At 42.0% G+C, this 26,513-nt stretch overlaps 1 protein-coding gene across 11 annotated transcripts in view; it reads left to right on the top strand.

Annotated features, from left to right (window-relative positions):
* The window catches only part of fam133b (family with sequence similarity 133 member B), a 106,993-nt gene that overhangs the window by 26,302 nt on the left and 54,178 nt on the right, over positions 1 to 26,513 (top strand). For 4 of the 11 annotated variants that reach the window (XM_041184264.1, XM_041184267.1, XM_041184266.1 and 1 more), the window contains exon 10: positions 14,669 to 14,716. In XM_041184264.1, the coding sequence (XP_041040198.1) occupies positions 14,669 to 14,716 (48 nt within the window). Of the gene's footprint in view, positions 1 to 12,336; positions 12,366 to 14,668; positions 14,717 to 14,822; positions 14,984 to 15,424; positions 15,491 to 17,857; positions 18,563 to 26,513 lie in introns of those variants that run through there. The other 7 variants (XR_005942623.1, XM_041184268.1, XM_041184272.1 and 4 more) reach the window with 6 other exon arrangements.

Genomic DNA, 26,513 nt, shown 5'->3' with positions numbered 1-26,513 from the left:
TTGGGGGGGCGAAATAAATGTGACCAAAGTTATCAAACCAAAAAGAGACGCACAACTGTTTTCTCTTTATAGGTTAATAAATTCAAGTGTAGCAACTCATCAAATACTGATCAAATACAGTTAAATCGGGAGCTTAGAAACACAAGAATACAGAGCACAGCACAACACCATCCTGCACTACATTAGGTGAGGCAAAAACGTCAGGCATTACAGCCCACATTTTCCCCTAAGTCTTATCTCTTTAAAAAAGAAATGACCCCAATTTATTAAGCATGCTGCATCAAATTCTTCCCAACAAAAATAAATTAAAAGGAAACGGAAAAATAAAAATAGGAAACAGACAAAAACACAAAATGTAAAGGTAAGTAAAGGTTACCTTCATGACCTACAGTGGGCAGCTAGTCATTTATTTAAGTTTTTTGAACCTGAATGTAGCATTTGTTCTACATGCTTATCGCACTTTGCTCTTTGATTAACTCAAAGTAAAACCACTGTAAATCAGAACTGAAGAGACTGACATTAAGGGCAGAATTTTCTGACTGGCGGGCAGAGCAGGAATGGGCGCAGGGGTCCGGCCGCCATTTTACGCAGCCGGGGCTGCTATGATCGCCGGGTCCAATGGCCTGTTTTAAAAAGCTGCAGCAGCCTTATAAAGGCTGTCAAACATGGCCAGCAGAAGGGCTCCCCTGAGCGCTGCTGGTGAGTAGGCCAGGCAGGAGAGTAGGGCAGGGGGACACTGTGCCCCTCATTTTTCTGACGATTGTCTTGCTGCCCTCCTCGAGGTGGCAGCACGGCGGGAGGTCCTCATTCCCAGGGACGGGAGGAGGAGGCCCCCTACAACATGACCAAATGTGCCTGGGAAGAATTAGGGGAGATTGTAGCTCTTGTGACGCGGTGTGATGCAGCTGGATCCAGTGTCGCAAGTGCTTCAATGACCTATTGCACTCTGGAAGGGTGAGTACCATGTTGACATTGGTCACTTAACCCAGCAGGTAGGCTTCCCGCATCTCTCCCCACCCCCCCCCGCCCCCCCCAAGTCTGAGTGTAGTGACTGCATTGAATCATTGACGGCATGTGTCCTTCACTGGGTGGACCAGCAGATATTGCCCATGCCTAGATCTCCCTGAGAGGGTGGTGAAGAGATGAATTCTCCCCCGCAGCGTGTGGAACACTGAGACCCACATTACTGTTTTGCAGGCAACCTGGAGGAACTGCACCCAGGCGCAGTGCTGGAGCTCTAGGACATGTCCAAGTCAGGGTGATGACATGCTGGGAGGGGAGTTTCAAGGCATGGCACCGATTGATCTGCTGTCCTCTGCGTTCCACGTGCTTGCGACTCCTTGCTGTGGAAGGTTAGACCATGTGATGCCACATGTGATGCGGGGGGGTGGGTGCAGACCTGGCATCTTTGTGTGAGTGTTCAGCAGCAACGGGCTGAGGAGGCACTGAAGCCCCCCAGTGTCCTACTATGGTTGTGGTGGGCCGTCCGTGAAGAGAATCCAGGTACAAGTAGCACTAATCAATGCTCTTCTCTCCTTTTCAGGAGAAGAATGCACATAATGCCACCAAGCAGGTGAGGACTGGCGGAGGGCCGGCCCAGGTGGCCATACTTAGCCAGTTCGAGCAAGAGACCCAAGATCTGGAATGACGCCATGCGCCCAGATTCACCAGTGTCAATTAGGCTGGGGTACCAAGGGCAGTTATGTTTGCCCAGCACTGAGGTCAACATTGTTCTCCCAGCAGCCATGGCAGTGCTGAATGTTCAGCGATTGAAGTTTGCAACATGGCTTGACCATTACTTATGGAAGGATGAGCGCACAATGAACCGGGGGACAGGGATGCGCATTGACATTGTCTCCACGTTAACTAATTAAATGGTCCTTATTCTTCCTTTCAGCATCAGCGGAGCAGGGCCGGGTGGAGGAGCAGCAGGGGCCCCCCTCTCACACCTGAGGGCCGTGAAGTCTTGGACTCACCAGCGTCACACCATCTTTGCCAGACAGGCACCAACGCAGATACTAGCACCTCGGTGGGAATTAGATCATCAGCTAGTGTCCCAGGGCACAGCAGCGAGGGCACTTCACAGTCACTGGAAGAGCTGACGGAGACAGTGAGTGCCCCTGGCACCAGCCATGGAGGACTGCAGGAGATCAGGCACATGCTCAGTCAGTGGCTGGTGATGTGCCTCTGGAGTCATCTGCGATGCAGCAAGCGCAGGAAATGCGGCCGGGTGTGCGGGAGCATCTGGTGGAGATACATGAGGCCATGCTTGGCTTGGTCTCCATGGTGGAGGAGTGTATGCGGACCATTGCTGATGCAGTGAGCCTCATGATCAAGCGCCATGTGCCCCCCCATGGAGAGATTGGTCTCCTGGTAGAGCCTTTCCATGAGAGTCGCCAATCAGGGTTTCCTGGGGATGCGCTTGGACCAGCAAGCCCTCACATCGGCATTGACCTCCGCTAGTCAGTGCCAGTGTGGGAGATGGTCAGGGCACCAAGTTTCCCAGCTCGGTGCCCATCCATCCACGGTGAGCAGGGAGGTCTGAACCAACCTCACGTCGGCGCAGCAATTGCCTGTCATCTCTACAGGCTCCTCTCAGGGCAATCCAGATGAGGGCGGCAGCTCCTCCGCCCCTCTGCCAGTGACCGTTGCATCCAATGAGGCTGCAACGACTGGGGAGATGCCAGCTGTGGAACTAGCCTCTCCCTCTCATGCAAAGGCAGCAGTCATTCCACGGGCCAGAGGACGACTGCCAAGGTCATTGAGGTCAACAGGGCAGCAGAGTCAGCAGGCTGTCTCAGAAGCCAGTCCCAGCGAGGGGTCAGCACCAAGACGTAGCACCCGAAAGCGTAAACATAAGGCACCTTGGTCACACCACGGGTTTCTCACTGGTCCTTTTGTGTTGGCCCACAATAAGGTCTTTATGGGTTGGTGTGATGTTGAACACCTTTGTCATTTTGTTCTTTAAGTTCCTTTTGTTATACCATTAAATTCAGACATGTCACCATGGCTGAGGGTGCCTCTTCTCTTCTGCAGGTGGATGTTATAAGTGATTTGTAGGACATTCAGCTTTATTGACACGGCCCTTAGTTAACGTTCCTATCCAGGCAGATTTTGCACTCCGGTATCGAGTATGGAGTCTGCAGCCCAGGCTTGTCCTGGAGGTCCATATGTGGTGTGCTAGCTGAAGTTTCATTGGATTAAAGCCTCCTGGATGTCCCTGCCTCCCTGGTGTATGCCCAGGTCAGCGATTACGTCCTCAGCATTTCCCTGTGTGTGCTCATCCTCGGACTCACTGGTGGACTCATCATGTGCAGCCGCAGCGTCTACATCTTCTTCATCCACAGCATCCCACCTCTCCAGCGCAAGATTGTGGAGAGCGCAGCCTGCAACCACTATCAGCAGCACACAATCTGGGGGATGCTGGAGTGTGCCCCTGAACGGTCCAGGCATTGGAAGTGCATTTTGAGAAGACCGATGGCTCTCTCCACCACAGCCCTTGTGGAGGCATTGCTCCTATTATACCACTGCTCAGCTTCTGTTCCTAGATGGCGGAGAGACGTCATGAGCCACCTTCTGAGGAGGTAACTCTTGTCACCCAGCAGCTATCTGTCCAGCCAGGCTGGAGCATTGAAGAGCTCTGGCACCTGGGAGTGTTGGAGGATGTAGGCGTCGTGGGAGCTACCTGGGTATATTGCTCAGACTTGTAGAACCTGCATCCTGTGATCACATACTAACTGCACGTTCATGGAGTGGAAGTCCTTCCTGTTGACCGGGCTCACCTGCTGGTACCTTGATGGCCACATGTGTGCAGTCTATTGCACCCTGGATGTGAGGGAAGCCAGCAATGGCCGTGAAGCTCTGGCTCTCTGTCTGGCTTGCCTGGTCCCAATGGTAGTGGATAAAGGTCAATGCATGCCTGAACAGAGCATCTGTAATCTGCTTGATACAAGTGTGGACAGCTGATTGGGAGACACCACAAAGATCACCCACTGAGCCTTGGAAGGAGCCAGAGGCATAGAAGTTGAGGGCAGCTGTGGCCTTTAGAGCCACTGGCATGGGGTGTCCACCCACACAGCGAAGATCTCAGGCACAATCATCTGACAGATATGGTTGACTGTCTCCCTTGAGAGATGGAGCCTCCTTCGGCACTGCACCTCAGACATATTGAGGTAGTTACTTCACCGCCGTATACCCTGGCAGCAGGATAGTGGCATCTTCTGCACCCCCTTCTGCCTTGGATTATCTCTTGGCCCTGCACCCATTGTGGTTGTGCCTCTCCCCCCAAAGGTGGCTCCCCTGGAGGCTGCATGCACACTCCTGGCCTCCTCCCCCTCCTAACCCTCCCTTCCTCCCCAGAGGAGGTGCCTCCAGTGGACAGTTCAGCTCCCATTCTCAGGCTAAGGTAAGGCTTCCAGAAATCTGCAAGCCCAAAACTATTCTTCACTGCAGAGTGCTGACCTGAAGGTTAAGAGTCTAGTCCAAGCAGCTGGTGTGCGTTTTGAAGTATGCAGCTCACACAGGCAAGTATCAGTAACTTTCCAAATTAAATATTTGACAGCACACTTGCGGCCCCACTGACCCCTCTTATCCTGCCCTGTGGATGAGGTTTATACAAATGTCTCCTATCTGCCTGCCCATTGAGCCAGTGTGATGACCTGAAGATCGCAAGGGCGCTGAAAAGTCGCAGGCGATTGGCACCTCAAGGGCCTTAAGTGGTGCGTTAATTAATGGCGGGTGGGCATGCATTGGATATCATCGTGTGTCCACCCAATGAAATATCACAATGGCGCGCAGTGATGTCGGGACGCTCACCCAACGTCACCACGTGTCATTTTACGCATCGGCATGCAGGTCCCACCCCTGCACACCAATGGGAAAATTTTGCCTTAAATGTTTCTGTCACACCTCTTAATCTTTGTCTGTTAGTCCTGTTCCTCCTAATTCAGGCGAATGCTGCTCTGGCCTATTTAGATAGCATTTTTAAAACACCTTAATTTAAACTTTTTTATTTATTTGTCTCAATGCTCACAGCTTTCTCTGCTTTCCTCCATCCCATCCTGAGCGTATTACCTATATTTAGCCATCTATAGGTTGCCTATCCTCACAAGTGGACCTTGGTTTACAAATCAGGAAAGCAGGAGTAGGACATTTGGCCCCTCAAGCCTGCTCCACCATTTAACTAGATCATAGCTGATCTTCTACCTCAACACCATCCTCCCTCATAATCCCGGTACCCCTTAATGTCATTGGTATCTAGAAATCTATCAGCCTCTGCTTTGAACATATTTAATGACTCAATGAGCCTCCACAGCCCTCTATGGTAGAGAATTCCAAAGATTCACCATCTTCTGACTGAAGAAGTTCCTTCTCATCCTGGTCCTAAATGGCCTACCTCTTATTCTGAGACTGTGTCCCCTGGTTCTAGACACCCCCGGCCCCCCCCACACCCGATAAAAACCAGGGGAAACGTCCTTTCCGCATCCACCCTATCGGAACTCTGTAAAAATTTTGTATGCTTCTATGAGATCACCTCTCATTGTTCTAAACTCTGGAGAATACAGGCCCAGTCTCCTCAATCTTTCCTCGTGGGACAATCCTGCCATCCCAGGAATCAGTCTGGTGAATCTTTGTTGCAATCTCTCAGGCAATTGAATCCTTCCTTCAGTGAGACTAAAACTGCGCACAATACTCCAGACGTAGTCACACCAAGGCTCTATACAATTGCAGCAAGAATTCCTTACTCCTAGACACAAATCTCCTTGCAATAAAGGCTAGCATAGCATTTGCCTTCCTAATTGCTTGTTTCACCTGCATGTTCGCTTTCAGCGACCTATGAACAAGACTACCCGTTTCTAATTTTTAATGTGTTCATAACTCTTATGTCATTAAATATATTATAATCTATCTGGGGGTTGTTGGGAGATTTATTCTTGAGATGTGGCCGCATTTAATTTTCCTGCTCTATTGCTCTAAGCATATGGTAATGGGTTGTTGTCTTAAATCACACAATACCTGTGACAATGTGTGTTCCATAATGGTGTTAAATAGTTAATTCCAAGATTTTGACGCAATAATGTTGGTAAAAATTGTGGGGCTTAGACGGCTGTCTAAGCAAGATTGGCAATGAGTAAAATCACAATGACTGGTAATATTAAAATGGACCCAGGGTGCAACAGAAGTGCATGTGATCCCAGAGCCTGGGATCTTTGAAAACCAGAGTCTGACTACTGATGTTGGTTGGAGAGATTTTTTATTTCCAAGATGGTGTGTGGCTTAGAGGGGAACTCGTAGGTGGTGGTGTTCCCATGCATCTGCTGCCATTGTTCTTTGAGGTGGCAGATTTCAAGGGTTTGGAAGGCGCTGCTACGAACATATGAAATAGGAGCAGAGGTAGACCATTCGGCCCATCGAGCTTGCTTTGCCATTCAATAAGATCATGACTGATCTGTTTGTGTTTTCAAATCCACATTCCCATCTACTCCCGATAATCTTTCATTTCCTTGCCTAACAAGAATCTATCTACCTCTGCCATAAAAATATTCAACAACACTGCCTTCGGAGGCAGTGTATTTCAAAGTTGCATAACCCTTTGAGAGAAAAATTCTCTCCTCATCTCTGTCCTCAAAAGGGAAACTCCTAATTTTAAAACAGCGATATTGTCGCTGGACTAGTAATCCAGAGACCTAGGGTAACTCTCTGGGGACCCAAGTTCTAATCCCGCCATGGCAGATGGTGGAATTTGAATTCAATTAAAAAAACCTGGAATTAAAAGTCTAATGATGGCCATGAAACTATTGTCAATTGTTGTAAAAACCCATCTGGTTCACCAATGTCCTTTAGAGAAGCAAATCTGCCATCCTTGCCTGATCTGGCAGACCTGTGACTCCAGATCCACGCAATGTGGTTGACTCTTAAATGCCCTCTGAAGTGGCCTAGCAAGCAACTCAGTTGTATCAAACCGCTACAAAGTCTCAAAAAAGGATGAAAACCAGATGGATCGTCCAGCGTTGACCTAGGCACCGGAAACGACAACTATAATATGACCCCTGCCAACCCTGTAAAGTCCTCCTTACTAACATCTGGAAGCTAGAGCCAAAATTGGGAGAGCTGTCTCACAGACTAGCCAGGCAACAGCCTGACATAGCCGTCATCATGGAATCATATCTTACAGATAATGTCCTAGAAAACACCATCACCACCTCTGGGTATGTCCTATCCCACTGGCAGGTCAGACCCAGCAGAGGTGGTAGCACAGTGGTATACATTCGGGAGGGAGTTGTCCTCGGAGTCTTTAATATTGACTCTGGACCCCATGAAGTCTCATGGCATCAAGTCAAACATGGGCAGGGAAACTTCCTGCTGATTACCATGTACCGCCCTCCCTCAGCTGATGAATCAGTGTTTCTCCATGTTGAACACCACTTGAAGGAAGCACTGATGGTGGCGAGGGTACAGAATGTCTTATGGGTGGGGGACTTCAATGTCCATCACCAAAAGTGGCTCCGTAGCACCACCACTGACCGAGCTGGCGGAGTCCTAAATGACATAGCTCCTAGACTGGGTTTGCAGCAGGTGGTGAGGGAACCAACAAGAGGGAAAAACTTACTTGACCTCATCCTCACCGACTTGCCTGCCACAGATGCATCTGTCCATGACAGTATCGGCAGGAGTGACCGCCGCACAGTTTTATAGGGACAAAGTCCCACCTTCACATTGAGGATGCCTTCTATCCTGTTGTGTGGCACTATCACCATGCTAAATGGGATAGATTTCAAACGAATCTAGCAACTCAAAACTGGGCATTAACAAAGCACTGTGGGCCATCAGCAGCATCAGAATTGTTCTCGAACACAATCTGTAACCTCATGGCCTGGCACATCTCCCACTCTTCCATTACGATCAATCCAGGGGATCAACCCTGGTTCAATGAAGAGTGCTGGAGAGCATGCCAGGAGCAGCACCAGGCATACCTAAAAATGAGGTGTCAACCTGGTGAAGTTATAACACAGGATAACTTGCGTGCCAAGCAACATAAGCAGCAAGTAATAGAGCTAAGCAATCCCACAACCAACGGATCAGATCCAAGCTCTGCAGTCCTGCCACATCTTGTCATGAATGGTGATGGACAATTAAACAACTCACTGGAGGAGGAGGAGGAGGATCCACAAAAATCCCCATCCTCAAAAATGGAGGAACTCAGCACATCAGTGCAAAAGATAAAGCTGAACCATTTGCTACAATCTTCAGCTAGAAGTGCCGAGTGGTTGATCCAACTTGGCCTATTCCGGAGGTCCCCAGCATCACTGATGTCAGTCTTCAGCCAATTTGATTCATTCTATGTGATACCAAGAAACGGCTGAAGGCACTGGACACTGCAAAGGCTATGGACCCTGACAATATTCTGACAATAGTACTGAAGATTTGTGCTCCAGAATTTGCCGCATCCCTAGCCAAGCTGCTCTGATATAGCTACAACACTGGCACTTGCTTAGCAATAACCTGCTCACAGATCCCCAGTTTGGGTTCCACCAGGGCCACTCAGTTCCTGACCTCATTACAGCCTTGGTTCAAACATGGAAAAGGAGCTGAATTCCAGAGGCGAGGTGAGTGTGACTGCCTTTGACATCAAGGCCGCATATGACCGATTGTGGTATCAAGGAGCCCTAGTAAAATGAGTCAATGTGAATCAAAGGAAAAACTCTCCATTGGTTGGAATCATACAAAGGAAGATGGTTGTGGGTTGTTGGAAGTCAGTCATCTCAGCTCCAAGACGTCACTGCAGGGGATCCCGAGGGCAGTGTCCTCGGTCCAACCTTCTTCAGCTGCTTTATCAACGACTTTCCTTCCATCATAAGGTCAGAAGTGGGCATGCTCGCTGATGATTGCACAATGTTAAGCAAAATTCAGGACTATTCAGATACTGAAGTAGTCCATGTCCAAATGCAGCAAGACCTGGACATTATCCAGGCTTGAGCTGACAAGTGGTAAGTAACATTTACAACACACAAGTGCCAGGCAATGACTATCTCCAATAAGAGAGAATCTAACCATTGCCCCATGACATTCAATGGCATTACCATTGCTGAATCCCCCACTATCAAGATCCTGGGGGTTACCATTGACCAAAAACTGAACTGGACTAGCCAGTTGGCTACAAGAGCAGATGAGAGACAAGGAATCCTGCAGCGAGTAACTCACTACCTGACTCCCCGTAGCCTGTCCACCATCTACAAGGCACAAGCCAGGACTGTGATGGAATCCTCTCCGCTTGCCTGGATGAGTGCAACTCCGACAGCACTCAAGAAGCTCAACACCATCCAGGACAAAGCAGCCTGCTTGATTGGCACCCCAATCACCACCTTAAACATTCATCCCCTCCACCACCGACACACAGTAACAGCAGAGTGTATTACCTACAAAATGCACTGCAGCAACAGACCAAGGGAGAAGAATGGGTCTAAGTCTACTATTTTAAACTTAAATAAGACAACTATGTGGGCATGAAAGCTAGGGGATAGATCAATAGAGAAGCAGTGGCAAACATTTAAGGGGATATTTCAGAATACTCTTAAGTGTATTCCTACAATAAAGAAAAATTCTAAAGGGAGTATACACCATCCGTGGTTAACTGAAGTTAAGGAAAGCATCAAAGTTAAGGAAAAAGCATATAACTGCACAAAGATGAGTGGCAGGTCAGATGATCGGTCGGAATATAAAGAACGGCAGAGAATGACTAAAAGATTAATCAGGAGAAATAAATTAGAGTATGAGAGGAAGAGTTTCTCCAAGTTTTAAAGAAAAAAGTAAAGTGAGTCCTCTAGAAAGAGAGAATGGTGAGTTAATAGTAGATAATAAGGAAATGGCGGATGAAATGAACAAATATTTTGCTTCTGTCTTCACTATAGAGGATACAAAAACATTCCAGTAATAACTGTAAATCAGGGGGTGGAAGGGAGAGGGGAAGTTGGTGAAATTACAATCACTGGGGAAGTGTTACTGACCAAACTGATGGAGCTGCGGACTGACAAGTCTCGGGGTCCTGATAGACTTCGTCCAAGGGCTTAAGATGGATGGCTAATGAGGTAATAAATGCATTGGTGTTAATGTTCCAAAATTCCCTAGATTCTGGAAAGGTTCCATCAGACTGCAAAGTAGCAAATATAACCCCTCTAATCAAGAAGGGAGGGAGGCAGAAAACAGGAACCTATAGGTTAGTGAGCTTGATGTCTGTCGTGGGGAAGGTTTCAGAGGCAATCATTAAGGAGGCATCTCATCCAGTCCTGGTGCCTTATCGACTTTAAGTGCCAACAGCTTATCCAATACCACCACCTCCTCAATTTTAAACCCTTCTAGTGACTGAGTTTCCTCCTTTGTCACCATGGCCTGAGCAGCATCTACCTCGTAGGTAAAGACAGATGCAAAGTGTTCATTTAACTCCTCAGCCACGCCTGTTGTCTGTAGGTGTTAATCCCCTTTTTGGTCTCTAAATGGCCCTACACCTCATTTTGCCACCCTTTTACTATTGATGTGCTTATAGAATACTATGGGATTTCCTTTTATGTTAGCTGCCAGTCTTTTTTCATAATCCCTCTTTGCTTCTCGCATTTGCCTTTTCACATCCCTTCTGAACCTTCTGTATTCAGCTTGGTTCTCAGTTGTATTTGCTACCTGACACCTGTCATAAGCATACTTTTTCTTCTTTAACTTAATTTCTATCTTCTTTGTCACCAGGGAGCTCTGGATTTGTTTGTCCTACCCTTCCCTGAGGGAACGTACCCTGATTGTGCCCAAACCATTTCCTGTTTGAAGGTAGCAGATTGTTCAGCTACTGTTTTTCCCGCCAACCTTTTGTTCCAGTCTATCCAGCCCAGCTCTGTTTTTGCCCCATTGAAGTCCGCTCTCTGCCAGTTGATTATTCTTTCTCTGGAAAATGACATAAATCAATCCATCATCATCCTAAACCTTATGATACAATGATCACTGTCCCCTAAATGTTCCCCCACTGTTACTTGATCTACTTGGCCCACCTCATTCTCAAGAACCAGGTCCAGCAGTGTCTCCTTTCTTGTTGGACTGGACACATACTGCTGTAGGAAATTCTCCTGAACACTTTCTAGGAACACTTGTCCCTCAATGCCCCTTACACTACCACTATCCCAGTCTTTTTCGATTAATTAAAGTCCCCCATTATAATTACTCTATGATGTTTACACCTCTGTAATTTCCTTGCAGATTTGTTCCTCTATATCCTTCCCACTAGCTGGTGGTCTATGTATTAAGCCGAGCAATGTAATTGCACCCTTCTTATTCCATAGCTCTAGCCAAATTGATTATATCCTTGAATCCTCTGACACATCCTCTTTCGCCAGTACCTGCAATACTCTTCTTAACCAAAAACACCACCCCTCCTTTTTTCCCTTTCCTATCTTTTCTGAACACTTTGTAATCAGGAATATTTAACATCCAGATCTGCCCTTCCTTAAGCCAAGTCTCCGTTATCGCCACAACATCATGTTCCCACAAGGCAATCTGTGCCTGTAACTCTCCAATTTTATTAATTATACTCCGTGCATTCACATACATGTAGTGTAACCCTGATTTAGACTTCATTACTTGCTCCCTTACTCTGACTCCATCTATTAACTTATTATTCTCTATTTTAATGCCATCTTCCTCTCCCAACATCCCGTGCACCCTGGTGTTACTCTCTAATATTCTCTCCTGGTCCCCCCTGCCCCCCAAGAGTTAGTTTAAGCCCTCCTCAATGGCACTAGCAAAGGAACTCAGTCCTGGCTCTGTTCAAAATCTGAAGCAGTTTTGTAAGGGGAAAAAACACTTTGATACTGCAGTTTATGATAATTTACTTCTATATTTCAGTTGTTGTTGACTGAAATGTTTAGAATTGGATAACTCAGGTGATTTTTCTCTCAAGGACAAACTAGAAGTGACATAATTAAGGACAAAAGTAAATGAACAAACAGGCTTGCATTTATATCCTCGGGCGGCCCAGAGTCCTTAATGGCCAATTCATTATTTTTATTTCGATCCCTTCCCCCCACCCCACCCCCACTAGGGCTATCTGTACCTTGCTTGTCCGTCTTTCCACCCTTAATGTCACCTATTAGCAGATTCCTTAGATAATATCACCACCTTTAACACCACTTTGTCCTTTTGTCTGTGATATCTTTTGGCTATCTCCACCTATCACTATCCAGCTCTACCTGTCCCATCCCCCCCCTTAAACCAGCTTATATTTCACATCTTTTCTATTTTTCCTTAGTTCTGTTGAAGAGTCATACGGACTCAAAACGTTAACTGTGTTCCTCTCCACAGATGCTGTCAGACCTGCTGAGTTTTACCAGGTATTTTTATTTTTGTTTTGGATTTCCAGCACATGCAGTTTTTCCTTTTATCTCATTATTTTTAAAGTTTAGTGTCTTATGTAAGTAACTGTGGAAGCCAATTTACGCATAGTAAGATTGCACAAGCAGTGAATAAATAAAGCAAAACAAGTCTCTGAGCTGCATTTCTTTGCAGGCAATAGAGACACCCCATCTCCAATTCTCCAGCTAAGTGAGCCCACCTGTTGTTTTATGATCTTGCCTTTTTGACTGTTAGCCCCTTAAGTCAACATGGCCCCATGTAATAGTCTTCAAGCTGCTTTAGTTGCATTTAGCCCATTTTCTACTGTTAAATGTTAATCTTCCCAGAACTAAAAATTACCTCTAAAATACTACTATGAACCATGCGGTATTTATAACAATGGTATACTTAAATCTGAGTTATAGCTCACAGTGGGAATCTGTTTTTAGGTGGCATAGGATAGGATTCCCAAACAGCCTGCAAGAATCCATGCTTTATCTAAACCAAATTGTGTAATTTAAATATTGCTTTCAGCACCACCCCTCCAGCCATTGTTTGTAATCATTTAGATGAAAAGAGAAATAATTCTCTTTCAACATTCTTCTTTCCTGTTCAGTTAAGTGCCTATTTCACATGGTATCATTTTTGGCTTTATTGCCCTATTAACTTGTGCCTTCTTTGGTTGAAATTCCATAAAGAATGAAAGAAAACTTGTATCAATGTAGCATTTTCACATGCTCAGGATGTCCCAAAGCATTTTACAGCCAATAAATCATTTTTGAAGTGCAGTCACTGTTGTAACTTTGTCAGTTTGTGCACAGGAAGATGCCATAAACAGCAATGAAATATATAACAAGATAATTTTGTTGAAGATTAAATAAATATTGACCGTGGCACATTCTCTCTAGGGCCTAATTGCATATCCGAAAATGATCTATACTTATGGCTTGCTGTGGCTTTTTCTTCCTGGCATGATTGCTTGCCATGATGCACTTTATCTGGTTACTGTGGATGTGCTTAAAATTGTCATTGGTGTCTGACTTATCAACTTATTTAATTGCTGTAATATTCTGCTGTATTAAGTGTGCTGTTGGCCTTATTTCTTTCTTGTTTTGCATTTATTTTTTAACTTCTTGCATGATGTGACTATTGTATTACAAAATGTGTTTTGGGATGAGAAGAGTCTCCAATAAATTGGTTATTCACAAGCTTAAAAAGCGACAAAACTATTAATTATTTTTAATGAACCAAGCCTGAAGACTGAAGGTTGACAACAATAGCTCATTGTTAAAACCATTGGTCTACTAACCTGGTACCCAGGTTAGTAGACCAATCAGTGGCGCAGGAAAGAATAACATAAATCTTTAAAGGCATTCCTATTAAAGATGTGCAGTGTTGTGATTGAAAATGTGGTTATGTGTCTTACATAATACACTGGTTTTATTCTAGTTACTTGGCTAGTCAATATGTTTAGCAGATGGGTAGACCACTAAATTATGCAAGAAACTAAAGGTAGAGTTGCATTTTGTACAGCACTTCCTTGCATCTTTCAAATGTCCTGAAATACTTCATATTTTATTTCAAAGAGGAATTGTAACTGTTTCATAGGCAAACATGTCAATCATTGTGTGCACAGCAAGATCACACAGCAAAAAGGTGAATGATCAATTAATTTAGTTATGGTGGTGATCGCTGAGGGAGGAATATTAGCCCAAACACTGGAAAAACTCATAACCTAAGTGCCATGTGTGTATTAATTGGGTATTATCTGGGGATCCACTTAGGCTATATATAGGGGCAAACTGAAACTGTGTTTGGAGGTGTATGTTTGTAATTTTTGCCTCTGTAAATAAAAGCCCATAACTGTGTAGAGTAGACCCCAGTTCTATCCTTTCTGCTTGAAATAGAACACTTTTTAGAAAACATCTACCTGAATAACACAAAATGGCAGACAGAACTTTGATTTCAATCTCAATTAAAGGGTAGTATTTCTGAAATTGCAGTGGAGTATCTGCCTAGGTTTCTGTTTGCTTAGGAAGTGACTTAAAAGCATAACCTTTAAAAAAAAAATCACCCCAGTGAAACTGAACTTTACAACACCCCACTTAAGCATGTCTACAGAAAATGTGAAGTTGAGCAATTATTGGAGGAGTGAAAATAATTTTAAAGATTAAAGCTAAATAACCTTGCTATGATACAGGCTATTGGCCCTTGAAATTGCATTTGAAGAGTACAGATTTCATATTTATATTTCCTGTAGCTTGTCAACTGTATTTCATTAATGAGCACATTTGTTTTCAAGATGCAGTCAAGGAAAAAGAAAAATAATGACGAGAGAGATAAAACTGCAGTAAGTACTAAACATAATAAAATTGGCAGTACAACTGACCCCTTTATTACAGATCTTTTGGTTTGTTGTTACAATAATGTTTCCCTTTTTCCCCTCTCCTCACCAGACAACTTTATTTATCATGGTGTTAAAAGCAGGAATGAGGCACTGTTACAATTTAGACCTCATGAACATGATTACATTTCTCACAGAATACCTTTGTTTCTTCTGGTTACTTGGCCACTGAGTATGTTTGCATTCTCACTATGATAGTATGAGGAAGGGGTAGAAAAGAATAGTTTGTACAATGATGATTTACCTGTAACTGAGAAGATTTTTGTTAAACTAATGAACACTGCCTAGCTGAGATGTATATGATGAGTTCCTAAATTTGGCCAAGCCATTGGGGTAAATTTCCAAGTAGATGCTGGAAACAAGGAGTATCAAGTTGGACAGCGAGCCAAAAGATATTGTGCAACTCCCAAGAATTAGTAGAGAAATTAAGCACCTTCTGTGAATTAATCGAGAAATAATTAGGAAAGAACAAACATTAGGTAATAATGCTATGATTGGATACTAACACAACAGATTAATCTCTAGATTTTCTTTGCTACTTCATGTAGGCAATGTAATCCTTGCATTTTTGGGCCATCTGTAAATATTTCTGGGAATTTATCTTAGTGTATTTGTTTGACCAAAACTTCAATGCATTAACTCTTTTCAATAAAGGGCTATTCGAAACTTACTTGTGATGCAGAGTGAAGAGTGTACATGACTCTGTTGGGGATTGTGTATGTAAGTGTTTACGTGAGCTGCCTAGTCTAAACTCAGTTCCTTGTTCTTGAATATTCCTTTTGTATCAACAGCTCTCAAATTCACTAATTTAAAACAGGAAGCCTGCTTCAATAACATTTTGTGGCCGAGAACTGCACATGCTATCTTACCTCTTTATAAAATTATTTTCTAATGCCTAATTTCTGTGATTATTTTTGAATTTTCCCTCTCATTACTGCCTTGTAGACCAATGAAAATAGCTATTGACTATTTATTTTATCCCAACTTCTCAATTCTCCATTCATAACTCATAACCCCTCATTCCTAGTAATATCCTAGTGAATCCACATTGCACATTTCCATTGTTTTTATATACGTCCAATAATGAGGTGCCCAAAATTGCAAAATCCTTCCAGCTTTAATTTAATAAGGTCATCTGCAAGTTCAGTATTGCCCAGTTGCTTTTGCATTCTGTGTGTCAAGATGTAAATCAATGTTTGCAAATGTTATGGTCTTATCTCTGCATTCCCACCTTTTTATCACATGTACATTTGAACATAAGTTCCCTCTACTCTGTTACTCTTATTTTTAAAATGTTGCTGTTTAAGGTTTATTTCTTTTCTCTAGTCTTATTACTTAACACTTTTGCACGTTGAACTGCATTTAAATAATAGTTTTAGTATATTTTCTAAATTCTTTCCTATATTTATTACATGACTTTTTTTAAAAAATTGCTCTAACCGCTTCCTCAATCAAAGTTGCATTAAATATCTCCGACTGCTAACCCCTGTTTGACCTGTATTCTTTTTCCAAGCAATTATTCTGAACTAGGATTCCTTTTATATCACTGAAATTAGCTGATTTCTTGTCAAACACTTTAATGTTGACACCTTTCTTCCGTTCTTTTTTCTAAGATGGAGCAATTAATGAATGCAGCTGCCGTGGGGGGAAAAACACAAAACCAAATTGCTCCAAGTAACTTTTCTAACCTAAGTTTGTCCATATCAGTTAAAAATATTTTCTTTTGACAGAAGATTCTCCTGAACCACTTTCACTGAAAGCTTTTCACTTTATCTGTGTTGCTCTAAGTGTGTCTAATTATTTTTATTTTCCATTACTGATTTAGGTTGGATCTTAATTTTGAAATTGCAAAGCACCTATTTAAATTGTTGCATTAATAAATTGCCAGACTTATTGAATCATAATATTATTAAATCTTCTGATATATATCATGATTATATAAAACATGCACTATTCATCTCTGATTAATAGACACCTAATTATCTTGCTGACTTATTACCTTGTACATCGCACTAGTTTTCAAAATTCCAAAATATCCAGTTGATCAGTATGCCAATCTTACAAATGCTTAACTAGTTTTGCCTGCTTGACTGTCTTAGTGGTGAATTGACACCATGCTTTATCTTTCAGTTTTCCTAATTAATTAACTTACAGTTCAAATACATCCCTTTTAGGTCATCTGGGGTTAAGTATACTGCAATCATGTAAAGCGTGACCAGGCCATTTTCAGAATATCACCCCTGCACGACTTCCTCCAACAAATAGATGGGTCCACCCGACGTATAGTTCGGTGTTTAGACCTGCAAAGGGCATAATAACATCATTCAACATTTGAGCTCTAGAATTCAATTCACTAATTTAAAAATAAGTAAATATAATCAATGACTTGTATTATCTAGGTATATTCTCTCTTCCAATCCCTCTGCCACTGATTTTATGATCCTTTCCACAAAAAGTATTTGAATACTGTACATAGTTATTTTATGCACTACAGTTGTTATTTGTCAATGCCCTGTTTTCACAATACCTACAATTCCTTCTGAAAGGGAACAAAATTGTTTGAAAATGTAATTTTAAAAATTAGCTGAAATGAATGTTCTTTGAGTAGGAAGCTTATGTATAAAACTGTTATTGACTACAAGTAAATGTCTATCAAACCTCAGTTCAAATGTTCACAAAAAACGTGGGTAATGCTCAATCCTGCAGATTAATCAGGGATGCTTTGTTCTGTATAATACTTGTATTTGGAAGAGGGGTTTTAAATAATTAGTGCAGTATATTATCCAAGATGAAAAATAGCTTGCCATCAAGATGGATGAGTTATCAACTAAATGGTTATTTGTTAAGAGTCTGAGTGTGTGGATACTAATGGGAGATACTATGTGCAGAACAGAATAAATAAGCTTACTCCATGCTGGTTACTTCGACCAAAATTTACAGGCAAAAATATTATCTCAGACTCTTCTTATGACAATTGAAACAGTATTATAGGGTATATTATAGGGTATGGTACCATGTTGGTACCAGTTTGGATCATATGATCTCACTACTGTATTTATAGTGACAGCATTTTTAAATTTTATTAAGGAGAAATTAAAGAAGAAAAAGAAGCACAAGAAACATGGAAAGAAGAAAAAAAAAGTCTTTAGTTCAGATTTAGATTCGGCATGAGACAAGAATAAATAAAATTATTTAAAAACAAGTGTATCTTTGGTGGTTCTTTGAATTCTGCAAGCTGCATGGCAAAGACCTGGAGAGTTGAGGTGGAAAAGGACTTGAACACTACTTAACGCATGATTTCCAAACTCTGCTTGCATTTGCAAACATTTGTAACTTTACAAGTAGCTTTTATTTATCCAAGGTGATGAACAACAAATAAGCCTCTGTGATTTTTTTTTGTAGGGTTCAAGTTTACCAACTGTGACCATTTTTGATAAGTAACATAGTCCCTTGATAACTTGTTTAAATGTGAGACGATCCAATTGTATTTGCCTATATTGTATGAATCTAAACTTGACTGATAAGTTGGAAATTATCAGCAGTTCTATGTCACTGTGTTACTGGTTAACTCTACAGAAAGTGATGCCTGTTAGCCTGATGCTGTCCGGCTTACACTAGAAAGCTATTTTTGTATAATTTCTTGACCCTTTTAGCTCAACATACCTAAGTTTTCAGTTGTGTTTTAGTTTGCATTTTGTTTCTGAATGGGAAATAGCATCATTCCTAATAAAGTATTGACCTGAGTGTTTTATAACTTTGTAAAATATATAAAATAAATCTTAAAATATCTGTCATATTTGTTTGCAGTTGTTTGTCATCAGGTGGGGAGGGGGCTGTTTAAAATAGATAGTGACTATTGATACAATTGGTGATTTTAATAGTAAGCAGTATTGCTAAAAATAATCATTTGAAACATCTTTTTGCCTGGTCTTGTCTTGTCAAGGGAAAACAATCTTTGTACTATTGGAGGGTATACAGCTTTTGTTTTCCACTTAAAGTTTCTTGCACAGTAAAGTTCTTTCTAATCACCTAAAGCATGAACATATAAAAAATGATGGACATAAAACAACAGTTGGCCCATTGATCCTTCAAGCCTGCTCCACCATTTGATACAAAAACAAAAAAAATCTAGGAGTAACCCTACAAACCAGCATGTAGTTGATTTGTTGGCAAGTATTACAGTTGTCTTTTTTTCTAAGTTAGGGTAGTGAGTTCAACTAAGAAGGTAGTTAGTAGCCTACTAAATAGAGGTGTGGATAGGAACGTCAGTCCAGTCAAAGGCACATCCTGTGCCATGAGGCTTGTCTTGCACCCTGGAGAGCCACATGTGAAGGAAGTGTCAGATGGAGGAGCTCCAACTTGGGGTTTTAGAGCTTAAGCAGCAGCTGGTGTCACTGCGAAGTATCATGGAGGCTGAGAGCTACATGAATAACATAGCTTGTGCGTGCTGACGGAGTGGGTGACCATCAGATGGGGAGGAAGTGGCAGGTCAGGAAAGCAATCATTAGGAAACAGGTGATTCTCAGGCTGCAGAAGTGACTCCAGGATGATATGTCACTTCCCTGGTATCAGAGGTATCACTGAGCAGCTGCAGAACATTCTGAGGAGGGACAGTAAACAAGCAGAGGGTGTAGTTCATATTTGTACCAATTACCTAAGCAGAAAGAGGGGTAAGGTCTTGCAAGCAAATTTTAAGGAGCCACGAAGGAATGAAAAAGCAGGACCTCAAAGGTAGTAATATCTGGATTATTCCCAGTGCCAGTGATTCCAGAAATAGGAGGATACAGCAGGTGACATTGGCTTGAAAGATGGTGCAGGATGGAGGGCTTTAGATTGGTAGGCCATTGGGATTGTTTCAGTCAGAGGTGGTAGCTGTACAAGACAGATTGCACCTCAATTGTGACAACGACGTTTGCTGTTGGGGAGAGTTTAAACTAGCTTGGCAGGGGGATGGGAACCTGAGTATAGATTACTAAGGAACATGTGCAAAGCTGGAAGTAGAAGGCAGAAAATTAATGAGTATTGAAGGCAGAGGAAGCAATGGCTAGAAGATAAGAGCAAAAAAGTTGTTCAATGCATTAAGGAGACTAGTGAATAAAGCAGGTGAACTGAAGGCCCAGAGACTAGGAAGTATGATACCGTAAACTATTGCTTAAAGAAGGGCATCAACTAACTCAGAACAGGCTGGGAGATTAATCTGCCTGACTCAATTACTCTTTGGATAAGACCATCTCTATTGCTCAATTACTGATTGGATAAATCCCCTGCCTTTATCTAATTTGCAGAGGAGAAAAGGATGTAGTTTTCAAGAGCAGTGGAGTCAAGAGTAGTAATATTCCCGGTTACAGGGTTTTCAGAGAGGATAAAGAGGGATAAAAATAGAGGTGTGCAATATTGGCTAAAGAAATGATCAGTTTTGCATAATGCTGGAAGGATCATCAAATGAGGCCATATGGGTTGAGTTGAGGAACAAGAAAGAGGCAGTCACACTGTTTAATATATACTATAGAACCCTAAACAATTTATATGCAGAAGAGCAAATATATAAACAATTGCTAAAATGTGTAGGAAGAATAGGGCACTAATAATAGGGAATTTCATGTACCCCAATATTAACTGGGATAAAATCAGTGTAAAAGGGATAGTGTGCAGAATTCTTAAAATGCATTCAGGGGAACTTTTATAGCCGGTACATACCAAGCCCAGCAAGAGTCGTTCTGTACTTAGTTTTTAGGGAATGAAGTTGGGTAGGTTGAAAGGTTGTCAATGGGAAAGCATGTTGGTAGTACTCATAATTCAGTTAGATTTAGTTATTATGGCAACGGACAAAGACCCAAGCGTAAAAGTATTAAATTGAGGTTAAGCTGAGATATGTTTTGTTAAAAGTGGACTGGAAACAGCTACTTGAGTGGAAGGCAATCAAGGAGGATATAGACAAGAGTTTAGAACAAATATGTTTCCTGAAAGGAAAAGGATAGGATTCCCAAATCTAAACCTCCCTGGATGTCAGAGACCGTACAGCTTGGATAAGACAAAAGGAAGCTTGTATCAAACCGAAAGCTCAAAGCTTAGGCAGAATGCCAAGAAAGTGCAAGGGTGAAATTAAAGAGGAAATTAGGTAAACAAAGAGTGGGTATGAAAAAGTAATAGCATGTAAAATCAAAGAAAACCCAGATGTTTTATAAATACCTAAAGAGCAAGGGAATAACTAAGGAAAGAGTAGAGCCTGTTAGATAGCAGAAAGTTAACTTGCATGTGGAGATGGAAGGCATGAGCGTAGTTCTTCATGAATATTTGACATGCCTTCACAATTTCTTATTTTATTAACCTATCTTTAAAGTAATTTAAATAGCTATTTTGAGTTTATTCAACCCTTTGCTAACAAATAGAATATTCTCATCACTCCACCAAGAAAGGATCAAGGTCCTTTTTTGTCTAAAAACAATGAATATCATACTTGCATTATATATACTGATACACAGGTATGATAAGGTACAAGAGTTATATTTACTGGAACTGTGTGCTATGCTCAAGAATAAATCCATACTAAATACAAATAAATGTTCCATGGAATTGCTCAGTGAGTCAGAGAACTTGCTGTTTGATTGCAATGGAGGTGTTTAACAGTTTTCAGGGTCATTAAGTCATTCCATTTTTATCACCAGGTCTTGTGGGATTTTGCTGATGATTTGCAGATTGAATTTCACAACTCGATCCAATATTCTATGAAAATTATCTGAGAAGTGGTCTATGTTGCAATTTTTTAGCCATTTACAATATGTCTAGAGATTCTATCTTGAAGTAACAGCACCGGGTTAGGAGCCCCTAGTAGAAATTCCAGATGTTGGCATTTCACAGTTCCAGGAATGGAGAATTGGGAACAGCTGCAATTGGGGGCAGCCCTGAACCGTACCTGCATTTTTTCCTGTTTCTTCAGTGACTGGCTGGTAAATGGTTTGGGGAAGAAAAACAAGGAAAGTTCCTTTTTCTCAAGTAAATGAAAATCTTCTTAGTCCCATAATAGATAAATCATTGCCAAGCCCTTGTGGAGTTACTTTAGGGACAAGAGTTCTGAGAGCGTGTACAGGGAGACTTTCAACAGTAGAATGTTTCCAATCCAACAAGAAAGGAGACGCAGCTAGTCCTGGTCCTTGGGAATGAGGTGGGACAAGTGGATCAAATATCGGTAAGAGAACATTTAGGCAACAGTGATCATTGTATCATAAAGTTTAGATTGGTTTCTTCTCCATAACCAATCTAGAGTAAGAATAATTAACTGGGGGAAAGCCAACTTCAATGGGGTGAGAATGGATCTGGCCCAGATCAGTTGGAATCAAAGACTGGCAGGCAAAACTGTAACTGAACAATGGCTGCCTTTAGAGAATAGATAGATCAGGCACAGATGAGGTATATTTCCATGACGGGTAGGGTAAACAAATCCAGAGCTCACTGGATGACAAAGAGAGATTAAGATGAAGAAAGAGTGTGGTTGTGACAGATGTCAGGTAAACAATATAACCGAAAGTCAGGTTGAATGTAGACGATTCAGAGACAAATTGAAAAAGCATTTGTTTATTCATTGATGGGATGTGAGCATCACTGGCTAGGCCAGCATTTAATCCCCATCACTAACTGCCCTTGAGAACATGAGCTACCTTCTTGAACTGCTGTAATCCATGTGGTGTAGGTATAATCACAGTGCTGTTAGGAAGGCAGTTCCAGGATTTTGACCCAGCGTTAGTGAAGGAATGGCGATATGTTTCCAAGTCAGGATGGTGAGTGACTTGGAGGGGAACTTCTAGGTGGTGGTGTTACCATCTATCTGCTGCCCTTGTCCTTCTAGATTGGAGTGGTCGTGGGTTCGGAAGGTGCTGTCGAAGGAGGCTTGGTGAGTTCCTGCAGTGCATCTTGTAGATGATACACACTGCTGTCACTGTGCATTGTTGGCATATAAGAAAAATAAAGAGAGATTATGAAAAGAGACTGGCAGCTAATACAAAAGAGAATCCAAAAGCCTCCTATAGGAATATAAATAGTAAAAGGATGGTAAAAGGAGGACTGAGGCTGACTGGGGACCAAAAAGGGGAATGGAATAGGCATGGGCATGGTTGAGGTATTAAATTAATCCTTTTCATCTGCCTTTACCAAGGAACAAGATGCTGCCTATGTCATGGTGAAAGAGGAGGTAATTCAAACACTTGAAGGATTTAAAATTGAAAAGGAGGACGTATTGGATGAGCTGTCTGTACTTAAAGTTGATAAGGCACCAAGATTGGATGGAATGCGACCAAGGATACTGAGTGGAAATTGCAGAGACACTGGCCATAATTTTCCAGTCTTCCTTAGACTCAGGGATTGTGCTAGAGGACTGTTGAAATTGCAAGTGTTACACCCTTGTTCAAAAAAGGGTGTAAAGCTAAGCTCAGCAACTACAGGCCAGTAAGTTTGGTGGTGGGGAATGTTCAAGAAATGATAATTCAGGATGACATTAATGGTCATTTGGGCAAATGCAGGTTAATTAAGGACAGCCAGCATGGATATGTTAGGGCAAACTGTGTTTAACTAACTTACTGGAATCTTTTTTTGGTTAGGTTACAGAGAAGGCTGATGAGGTTAATGCTGTTGATGTTATGTAAGTGGACTTCCAGAAGGCATTTGATTAAGTGCCACACAACAGACTTGTGAGCAAAGTTATAGCTCATGGAATAAAATGGACAGTGGCAACATAGATAGGAAGTTAGCTGAGTGACAGTAAGCAGAGAATAGTGGTTAATGGATGTTTTTCAAACTAGAGGAAGCTTTGTAGTGGAGTTCCCTAGGGGTTGGTGTTGGGACCCTTGCTCTTCATGATATATATTAATGACCTAGATCTTGTTGTACCAGGACACAACTTCAAAATTTGCAGATGTTACTTGGAAACATTGTGAACTGTGAGCAGGACCGTGTAGAACTTCAGAAGGACATAGACAGATTGATGGAATGGGTGTACAGGTGGCGGATGAAATTTATTGCAGAGAAATGTGAAGTGATTCATTTTGGTAGGAAGAATGGAAAGAGACTATATTTTAAAAAGGATACAATTCTAAAGGGACTGCAGTAGCAGAAGGACCTGAGTGTACGTGTGCACAAATCACTGAGGGTGGTAGGCCAGGTTGAGAGAGAGGTTAATAAATACAGCCTCCTAGGTTTTAGGGGCACATAATATAAAAGCAAGGAAGTTATGTTAAATATTAGAGGAAATTAACATAGAGAGGAGGTACTAGCAGGTTTAGCGGCTTTAAAATTGGATAAATCTGCAGGCCCAGATGAGATGTATCCCAGGCTGTTGACGGAGGCAAGGGAAGAGATATCAGGGGCCCTGGCAGTAATTTTAAAATCTTCTCTGGCTACAGGTGAGGTGCCAAAGGACTGGAGGACTGCTAACGTCGTTCCATTATTAAAAAAGGGAGGAAATTACAGACCAGTCAGTCTAACCTCGGTGGTGGGGAAGTTACTAGAAAGAATTCTGAGGGACAGAACATATCTGCACTTGGAGAGACACAGTTTAATCTGGGATAGTCAGCATGGATTTGTTGAGGGAAAGTCGTGTTTAACAAATTTTATCAAATTTTTTTAAGGAGTATTGATGAGGGTAATGCATTTGATGTGGTCGACATGGACTTCAGCAAGGCTTTTGATAAGGTCCCTCATGGCAGACTGGTCAAGAAAGTAAGAGCCCACGGGATGCAAGGCAAAGTGGCAGGTTGGATCCAAAATTGGCTGAGAGGCAGGAAGCAGAGGGTGATGCTAGAGGGATGTTTCTGTGACTGAAAGTTTGTTTCCAGTGGGCATTTGCAGGGCTCGGTGCTGGGGCCCTTGCTGTTTGTGGTGCACATAAATGATTTGGACTTAGATGTAGGGGACATGATCAAGAAGTTTGTGGATGACACGAAAATTGGTGGGGTGGTAAATACTGAAGAGAATAGCCATAAACTGCAGGAGGATATCAATGGACTAGTCAGGTGGCAAATGAAATTCAACCCAGAAAAGTGTGAGGTAATGCACTTGGGGAGGGCTAGCAAGGCAAGGGATTACAGTATAAATGGTAGGGCCCTGGAAAGCACTGAAGATCAGAGGGATCTTGATGTGCATATTCATTGTTCCCTGAAGGTACAGGGTGGGTAGATAAGGTGGTTAAGAAGGCATTTGGGATACTTGCCTTTAATGGCGAAGTCCAAAAGCAGTTATTGGACCAGTGCAAGCTTTATTGAGTTTTAACAGATTTTGCCTTAATGCAAATGTACAGATGAATTGATAGCAATTGCAGATTCAGTTCCATGTAAAATTGCACATTCACTTTTTATTTGATGAAAATGGGAAGCATAATTTGACATTGTAATAACTCCTTTACATTATGTTTCTATTTTCAGAATCTGCTCAAAGTTAAAATTTACCAATGTGACAAATTTTGAAACATGCAAGAATTACATTGCTCCCAGTTACATTCTTAAGTTGCCGCTTTCCCCACTTGTCTCAGCCAGTCCATTAACAGCCATCACGAAATTGCATCAGTCACAACCACAAATTTATTTGATTGTAAAAGTGGCTAGGAAGTTACTAAAAATCAGGTTTACAAAATTAAGGTGGACAAATGTGGTTGAACAGCCTGGAGACTTTAAATTTGCTTTTGGTATTACGTGCACAAACAATCCTTCCATTGTGCATCCATGTTTTTATCTCCTACAACATGATGAGCCAAAGGATGCAGGATTTTACAATGAGATGTTATTTTATGTAATAAAGGATATGTAATATATGATTTCCTTTTTTGAGGACCATTGAATTTTGAGTGGAATTACATTTTTATGTTACATTCTGAGATTTTAATGGTGTTTTGGAATTGAATTCTACATTTTAGGTAATTCTTCCATTTGAGAAAAGCATTACTTGCATGTTTGGCTTTGCACTAAATCCTCATCACTTGCACTTTGGAAAGCACAGCAAAACAGGAAGATCAGAAGGAAGATGAATATTAAGTTGCGGCTAGGTGCCAACATGTAATACCGGAGAATTAAGGATAATGGGAATTGATAGCATTGGGATAGGCATCTGGGCTACAGGGCAAAAGTGTTGGGAGGAGTGGGACTGGGTGATGTCCTGAGGTCTGAATGTGGTGAGAGATGGTCTGTGGTCTGAAAAGATTCGAAAAAGGGCCCTGAAATCCATGGAGAAAAAGCAAAGGCATAGAACTAATTGGTTAATTTTATAAAGAGCGACCATAGGCATGATGGGTCAAAATGGCCTCCTCTTATGATGTACTATTCTATGATTTTATGAAAACTCCCCCAAGCAGTTCTAATTTCCTTCAGCGAGGCTGCATTTTCTGAAAGTGTGATGCTAATGTGGAACTTTAACCACAATGTGCACAAATTGAAATTTTGTTTATTCATAATTAAATTAATTTTAACAAAAATGGTAATTGTGCTTGACAACATTCACCCAAGGTCTCAATTAGCTCAAAATGTGTGAAGCATGGAATAGGACTAATTAAAGAAAACCAAGAAAGGAACAGAAATGAATGAACAAGTAGTTATATTCTAACTGATCAATTTTAATATGATACAGCAGGTTTAATAAAATGTGGAAGTCCAAGTTACTTTCAGTTCATCTATTTTATGTCTTTAATTTTAGCGACAGTGTTCCACACAGACTTGGGCCAGAATTGTGGCTAGGGCTGAGCCACAAAATGCAGTGAGTCATTCTA

Source organism: Carcharodon carcharias, chromosome 3, assembly GCF_017639515.1.
Source record: "Carcharodon carcharias isolate sCarCar2 chromosome 3, sCarCar2.pri, whole genome shotgun sequence".
Lineage (NCBI taxonomy): Eukaryota > Metazoa > Chordata > Chondrichthyes > Lamniformes > Lamnidae > Carcharodon > Carcharodon carcharias.
The sequence above is the reverse complement of the archived record's forward strand: the minus strand, read 5'-3'. Positions and strand labels throughout refer to the sequence as shown.